We start from the raw sequence: 8,473 nt of genomic DNA, 5'->3' as shown, positions 1-8,473 counted from the left end.
CTGCCCTGTGAGAACCTTCAAATATGAAAGGAATCCCCACCAAGACCTCCTTAGGCCCTTGACGAAGACCTTGCCCTGCATGCATCCCGCCTCCATTTCTAATACCTCATTCCACCCCACCCCACCCTCACCCCCGTCCCAGCCCTGCCTGTGCTTTTGAGACTGCACAGCACCTTACTGGATCTCAGCCTGCACCTTGCACATCTCTCCCTCGGCATGAGGGCAGAAAGAGCTGCCAGTTGCTGCGCTCCTTCCTAGTGCAGGTACTTGTTCTGCTGTGCTCCAAGTAATCCTGCACCTGTATCTGAAAGGTTCTCTGTTCCTCATACTTTTAATGAGCTACCGAGTCCAGGAAGCTTACAGGATTTGCCCCTGCCCTCACATCAAATAAGGGGAAGAGCCATGGTTCAATCAGACCCTGCTCCAAAGCCGGTGTTCTTTGCACTGTGTCCCTCCAGAGCTCAAATCTAGCACATGGTCCATGGGCTGCCACCGCACCTGTCCAGGGTCACTCTCTGTGAAGATGTTTTAGTCTTTGAGTACCAGTCCTCCCTCCTCCCCCACCACAGGCAGTGGCAGAACCAAACCGCAAGGGATGGTGGTCCTGTTTTCCACCTCCCCCCCAACCTATCTGGATTCTTGCTCCTAACAAAAGCTTGAGGGTGGGTGGCAGCTAGCCCAGCTGAGGCTATCTGCAGCATGAAGAAAAACTTAGGGGTGCTGGATGACCTGCAGTTCTTTAATGAGGAATCTGGACCCAGCCCAGATCTGGGGAAGGAGGGAGCCTAGCAGCTGTGGGCAGTGGCTGAGCCTGGCCTGGCTTAGCTCAGACTGAGATGTCTCCAGGTGAATGGGGCTCCCCTAGGCTTGGCCATGGCCCAGGGGTAGGGTTCCAGTACCACTGCCTCCAGGCCCTGGCCGGCAGGGTAGTCAGTGGTTCTCTGGCATGGTGATGGTGGTACGGTACATCTCATGGTCTGGTTCCTAAGGGCCCTGGGCTGAGGCTGATCCCCAGTGAGGGGTGTCCGGGGCCCTCTACTAGTAAGGAAATAGGTATTCCAAATCCTCCAGCCTCCGCATGTCCTCCAGCCCAATGGACACAGTTCTCCGCTGGGGTTCCTTGCGCTGCACAGTGATCTGGATGGGATTGTTCTCAGGAAAGCTGTTAAAGTCACTGGCCACAGTTGCAAACTAAAGTGAAACAAGAAAGTCCCTTAGATTCCTTCCCAGACCCAAGCCTGGCTTCCTCTCTCTGCTCCCTTTTTGCCTGCTAAGTGTGATCTTAGCCTCATCCAACCCAGTCACAACATACGACACAGGTCCAAAGAGGTCTGACACCAAGGTGTACCTCCCCAGCTGTCAGACCTCCCCTGGACCCATGCCCACCCCAGGCCTTCCCTCCTTCCTGCAGTTCCTGGACTAAGTTAAGGAATCCAAAACCAAAGGCTTTGGAGAAGGAACATTGTGGTGAATGCATTCATTTGCATTCCTAGCAGGCTTAATCCTGACAGCTCCCAGAAGAACACACTCTGGCATTTTTTCCAGACAGAAGAAAAACTAGCAAGGACATTGGGGTGGGGGGTGGGGGGGCCAACCTCCACAGCCCTGGTTCCAGCCCCCAGACCCCTCTTCCCAGGGCTCACTTTGTATGGCTTGCACCATTTCCCCACCCCAGCCGTGTTGGCTGCACGGACGGTGAGGCAGTAACTCGTGTTAGGCTTCAGCTCCATCAGCTTGACGGTGGTGCCCAAGATCTTATTGAAGATCCAGGGACGATTCTTTGCCTTGGGTGGCTCTTCGTCTTTTTTCTTGCTCACCTCCTGTAAAAGGACCTGGTAGAAACTGACCTGCTGCTTGCCCAAAGTATAGGTCCAGGAAATCTAGGGGAAAGAAAACCCGAAGCTCCCTTAGACCTGGCCTGAGCTTCTGTGGATCAGAAGTCTTCTTTCCATCCCCAGTTCCTGCTGGAGTTCAGGCAGGTCTGAAGGAAGGTGTGAGAAACACAACACTGCATGTGGCCCTACAGCATGGGCCACTCTCCCTGGGCAGCCTCACCCACCTTATTCCATATTTCTAGACTGTCTGTATGAGTTGAGAGAGACCTCAGAAATCATCTTGTCCACCTCTTGCATTGCAGGTGGCATTACAGATCCAGAGATGGCAAATTACTGGCCCATGGTCACATAGTAATTAAATGACAGCCAAGGTTCAAACCCATTGCTCCAGAACCCATACCCTCCACTACAGCAATGGTTGCAAGCCTAGGTCGGCATCTCGTGGAGTTTGCTAATACTTCACGTTCCAGAGCCTGCTGTCTCCTTTCTGGTCTCCCATTTCCAATTTCTTCATCTAGGCCAGTGGTTCTTAAACTTAGGTGTGCATTAGAATACCCTGGAGGACTTATTATAACAAACTGCTGGCCTTCATCCCCACTGTTACTGGTTCAGTAGGCCACACTGGTTCTGATTCAAGTGAAGATGAGAATTTAAATTTCTGTCAAATCACCGCATGAGGCTGAGGCTAGCCACACTTTGAAAAACGCTGCTGTAGGCCATGAGACTTCCAGACTTATCTTCTAAATTGCTTACAGAAAAATATATAAACTAGCCTAATGTTGGAGAACCTCCAGAAAATGAGCCCATGCTCATTTCCCCCACCGTTGCACTCCATTTTTCCTGCACACTCCAGGACAGTGCTGCTTGGCTTGTGGTCCGTGAACTGCAGCATCAGCATCGCCTGGGATTTGTCAGCGGTGCAGATTCCCAGGCCCCTCCCAGCCCCTGTAGGGATGAGACCAGAATCTTGGTTTTGATAAGTTGATAGTGCTCTGTAGGAACACCGGTGAGAAGCCCTGACTTAGGAGCTGGGATCAACGAAAGCAGCTGCCCATTCCTCCCATACTTTCCTACCTACAGCCTTTGCTTGGGTTAGTCCCTCTGTGGAATGCCTCTTCTCCACCTCAAGCTCTACCTCCCAGCCCGAGTGTTACCAAAAGCCACCAAGCTTATTCCTGCAGCTGGAAGTAATGTTTCTTTCCCTCTGAATTTCTGGTGGCACTTGATCTGAATCTTCCCTACAGTCCTGAACCCCTTCTGCCTTTCACTGAAGTTCTATACAGACAAGCCCCTCCCTTGCTCCCTAAACCATGAACTTGAGGTCAGGACACAGGTGGTAGGCAGCTTCCCAATCCACACGGAGCTGAACTCAGCACCAGCATAGCAAGCCTCTGCCACAGGCATGGACTCAGAGAACGTACCACGGCTGTGGAATCGCTGACCGTGTGTTCACAGATGAAAGGGGCCTCCGGCAGGTTCATGATCACAGAGGATTCCGAACGTGTTGAGGAGGTGTCTGTGTCCAGGGCGGGGTTGTCAAGGTCCAACAGGCCGCCAGGAGCCATTTGAGTCTTAGATGCATGGGGGCAGAGGGCCAGGTCCCCCTTTTCTGGGTTCTTGACCAGTGAGGAGAAGCTGAGTTTGTTCAGCTCACCCTCCAGCATTCCTGCAAAGAAGCTGCTGTTGGGCTGGGTCACAGCCAGTTTGACGGGGTTCAAGGAACTGGATGAGATGGGGGTTATGCTGGTGTCATCAGAGCTGTATTCAGATTCTTCCACTGTCAGAGGCTTCCTAGAGCAAGAGGGAGACAGGTGAGTCAGATGAAGGAAGCCAGTGCATCCAGCCTGAGGGCCTGCCTTACCAACATCCCAGCTACTTCTGAACACCTGGGAATACCCTCACTGCAGCAGTGCACCAGATCCAGTTTCTTTCACTAAAAATGTCTGGCCCCCCATTTGGGATGCAATAGGGAAAGCTGCATCTTTAATAAGATCTTTAACTCGATACAGTCAGGCACACCTGTAATAGCAGCCACTCCGGAGGCTGAGGCAGGAGAATTGCAAATTCAAGGCCAACCTCAGTAACTTAGTGAGCTCCCCTATCTCAAAATAACAGGACTGAGGATATAGCTCAGTGTTTAAGTGCCCCTGAGTTTAATCCCTAGATTGAAACAAACAAACAAACAAAAAAAAGATATTTAGAGGATTCTCATGCAGGTGTTGTGAAAACCACAATTTGAGAAACTGCTAAAACTTGAAGTCCTCCCTTCAAAGTGAGGACAAGAACCCCAGAGAATGACGACAGCGATCTACTGGAGTGGGGAAAAATCCACAAATATCTAATAAAAAATAGAGTTTCGGTGGGTGTAGTGGCACAGGCCTGCAATACTAGTGGCTTGGGAGGCTAAGGCAGGAACATCACAAGTTCAAAGCCAGCCTCAGCAACACAGTGAAGCCCTGAGCAACTTAGCGAGACCCTGTGTCAAATTTAAAAATAAGCTGAGCGTGGTGGCACATGCCTGTGATCCCAGCAGCTCAGAAAGCTTAAGCAGGAGGATCCCAAGTTAGCAAAAGTAAGGTGCCTAAGCGGATCAGTGAGGCCCTGTCTCTAAAGAAAACACAAAATAAGGCTGGGGATGTGGCTCAGTAGTCGAGTACCCCTGAGATCAATCCCTGGTACTCCCCCCCCCCCGCCAAAAAAAAGGAGGAAAAATAATAATTAAAAGTAAAATGGGCTAGGAAGGTGAATCAGTGGTTAAACAACTCTGGATTCAATCCCTGGTACCAAAAAAAAAAAAGTTTTAATAGTATTTATCTAATATTGTTTAATATTCAAAGTAATTTACATTTAGTAACATCTAATGATATTTATCATGTAAAATTAAGTCTAGATTATGTTCAATACACATTGATTGAATGCTCAAAAGCGTTCTCTATTATGATTTTTTTTAAATCATGGAGTATTGCTGTGTACGGTGGTGCATGCCTGTAACCTCAGCAACTTGAGGCAGGAGAATCACAAGTTCAAAGCCAACCTCAGCAACTTAGCAAGACACTGAATAGCTTAGCCAGATCCTGTCTCAAAATAAAAAGAGCAGATGATATAGCTCAGTGGTAAATTACCTCTAGGCTCAGTACTCAGTATCAGAAAAAGAAAAAGGAATATTTTAGATATATACAATAAATAACATATTGAACTTTCATTTACCCCTCACCCAGCCTCAGAAATAAAACCTGCAGCATTTTGCCTTGTCTATAGCTCAGTGGTAGAGAGCTCCCATGTGCAAGTCCTGGGTTTGATCCCTAGCACCACAATAAGCAAATAAAACTATCAGAATTATTAAAGCCCCCAGATGCTTCCCCCTTACCACACTCATATTCCCATTGTAGAGTACATTTTAAAAGTTTTCTATTATTTACTACATGCCTTTATGGGTCTATCACATACAGATATTATCCCTCAGCAAGATCTATTAATTTTCATGTTTTTCAGCTTTATGTAGATTAAACATACTATTCAGAACATATCTGCAGCTTTTTTTTTTCACTCAATGTTCTGTTTTGATTCATGTCTTTTGATACATGCAGCTCCGCTTCAGTCATTTTAACTTTTATGGTTTTCCATAACATGGACATTTGTATCATTGACAGTTTTTTGCTATTACTAAACAACCAACTTTATATACGATTCAGTTTTCTACTAAAAAAGGGCACCAATCCAAAAACTTTGGCTTTCAAATATTTCTTTTTACCTTAACCCAAAGTAAAAAAAAAAATACATATTAAATGGCTACTTAGTATACATACACATAACTAAAACGTTTCACAGAGCTGTGTGATGTGCTCTGGAATCCCTGGTTGCATTTGAATTCATTTTTATCATACTGGTCTCCACCAACTAGAATGACTTTCGGAGCTGTTAATGGGTCAGAACTCACAGTTTATGTGTCCTTGACTCCAGGTCAGTCTCCTACTTGATGGAGATTGATTGGCCATATTTTTCCTCCCCAAGCTCCAATTTATCAACCCCCTGAGAAACTGTGATTAGGCCAACACCCTCACCCTTTCTATTTCTTGATAAACATTTGGAATAAATGATTCCCCCCAACAAGGTAGGCTGAAGAGTCTAGATGCGATATCATTTATATTTCAGATTGTCCTAATATGTATTTCAGATTCATTTATTGGAAATGCTGGTGGTAACATGAACAGAGAAGGCCCACTAAGGTGTCAGTCTGGATGTGTCCTCTTTTCACAACAGTCTAGCTGGATGGGTGTTAGCCCCATTTTACATCTGAGAGCCCAAGTGTCTCTGATATTAATGAACTTATCTGAAGCCATATATCTAAGTTGTAGAGTGTGGATTTCAACTCAACCCAAGACCTTTTTCCACTACACCATTAATTTTCTCCAAGCATTGGGTACTTTAACCAGATCTTACTTACAGGACCTTAGGAAATGGATACCGCATCCCTCCCATATCATCAAGACCAACTACATAGTGTGTGCAAATTGAAGAGTGGAGCCCCTCGTCCGAAAAATTACTAAGGATTTTTAGACAGTGACAGCAAAGCATTGAACTAAGTACAACCCTCTTCTGAAGTGGGGCTGCATGTGACTTGATAGGTCATATCCATGAAACTGCCTTGCTTACAGTTCCCTTAGCCCACATCACCCTGCGCCATGCCCTTCCCTGGAGATTCTGCTCAAATACCACTTTCTCCAAGAAGCCTCCCCTTCTCTGCACCCTCTCCCAAGAGGGTGATACCTTTGGTTCCTCTAGGTGTCCTATCCTAGCACCAGACAGTGCTGTATCATTCTCATTATTGTCTGAGGCTCCTGCACTCTCCCCACCCTGCCACATATTAAGCTAGCTGCTCCTTGAATGCAGGGAATTCTGCCCTACATTCCCAGAACTTAATATTGGGCCAGACATCCTGCCAGCAGAAAGAGTTTTGAGGCATGAAGTAGAGGAAAATCAGACTCTGAGAGTAATAGTGAACCTCAATGGAAGGAAGGAAGGCTATGGGGAGTATCATCAGGCAGATGAAGGCATCAGAGGGGGAAGATTAGGCCATGGGGTGCATGCAGGGGGGAGGCAGGGGAAGGGTAAGGACTCTATGCAGACAAAGCAGGATGAGAAGGACCATCAACAAAACTCTTGTCTAATCCAGGAAGGCCTCATGGAGGGGGCAGCCCACATGCTCTGAGAACAGACTTGGGGGCAGAGGAACACACAGACAGGTCCAAGCTGCACACATGCTCTTCCCTGAGAGTCCAAGGAGGGTTGAGACAGGTCAAGGAAGTCAGGTTTCTTCACATCTCTCTTCCCATCCGCATCTCCAGCCTTAGAAAGAAGGGAAAGGCCGAGCACGGTGGCGCACACCTGTAACCCCAGTGGGTCAGGAGACTGAGGCAGGAGGATTGAGAGTTCAAAGCCAGCCTCAGCAACTTGGCGAGGCCCTAGGCAAATCAGCAAGACCCTGTCTCTAAATAAAATACAAAAAAAAGGGCTGGGGATATGGCTCAGTGATTAAGTGCCCCTGGGTTAAATCCCCAGGACCAAAAAAAAAAAAAAAAAAAGAAGGGAGGACCATACTGGTATCTTACATGAGATTGTTATCTGACTCCAAGAAGTTAGCCAAACTGCCTTTTGAAGAAAGTGGGAGTCCTTTGGTAGCAACAGCCCTGTTCATAAAATTGGGGTTTGGAAAAGGCTTCGGTAGTTGATCGAGCGCATTCATCACGTTGAGGTTTTCCTTCTTCAGTAGGGCTTCCTCCCCATCCCCCACTTTAAAAAGTGTCTCTGATGCCATCTGGTTTGGGGGAACCACAGCCATCAGTATGCAGGATAGCCCAGCTAATAGGAAGTAGAGAGAAACTGGAGGACAGTAGGCCCACCCTTAGTTTGAGTGGGATGGGGCTGCAGTGAGCTGACTTCACAATCATCACGGAGTGTAACAATTAGGGGCCAGCCTTGCCCTTGATCTGAGGCTCTCACTACAGCTGGCCAGACCTAGAGCCTGCGTCAGGAGTGGGGTAGTTAGGAACAAAGCTCTCTAACACACCGTAGTCACAGTAGCCCTGGCCTCTGAGAACCTCAATGTGTTTAACACCTGTGCCTTTCAGAGCTGCTGTGGAAGGAGAAAAAGGATGGTGAGAGAAAGGCACTTGGGCACAGGAGGAGGCAGCACCCAGGAGGGCCACCAGGGTGGGAGACTTTGCCTATAGGTGCTGAGGCCCGATCTATATCCTGACACACAGGCCAAGCAGGATGTTGCATAGGCACTAGGAAAGCCCAGGTGCTTTCTAAGAGCTTAGAACTCGCGCATAACCTGGTTTTACTGCCAGAAGTCCAAACGTGCTACACCCTCACTTTCAAGTGACTTGGCGTTGAGTGACAATGGTAGCCATTGCAGAGGGATTCCAAAACAAAGCCAGACATTAGCTCCACTCTCAAGAAAACCACCTCTACAGAAGGAAAACATTTCTGTCACTTCTGGGGGCAGGGGGCAGGGCTCTTAGAAACAGCACTGGCTTTGCATCTAGATGTACACTTAGTGTGAGTCCAGCCCTGTACCAACTAGCTGTGTATAACCTTTGCTAAGTGACTTTTCTGAGCCTCAGTTTCCTCACCTA

The 8,473-nt window shown here is 47.8% G+C and overlaps 1 protein-coding gene across 1 annotated transcript; it reads right to left on the bottom strand.

Moving 5' to 3' along the window:
• Positions 1–1,038: 1,038 nt before the first annotated feature.
• Positions 1,039–7,650, bottom strand: Fndc8 (fibronectin type III domain containing 8). The gene is made up of 4 exons (XM_026411875.1): positions 7,445–7,650; positions 3,257–3,626; positions 1,644–1,880; positions 1,039–1,191 (listed from the first exon to the last, which is right to left on the bottom strand). The coding sequence occupies exons 1-4, from the start codon at positions 7,648–7,650 to the stop codon at positions 1,039–1,041; spliced, it is 966 nt and encodes a 321-aa protein (XP_026267660.1).
• Positions 7,651–8,473: the final 823 nt, after the last annotated feature.

This window comes from Urocitellus parryii, chromosome 7 (genome assembly GCF_045843805.1).
Source record: "Urocitellus parryii isolate mUroPar1 chromosome 7, mUroPar1.hap1, whole genome shotgun sequence".
Taxonomy (NCBI): Eukaryota; Metazoa; Chordata; class Mammalia; order Rodentia; family Sciuridae; genus Urocitellus; species Urocitellus parryii.
This window is presented reverse-complemented; position numbering and strand designations above follow the sequence as displayed.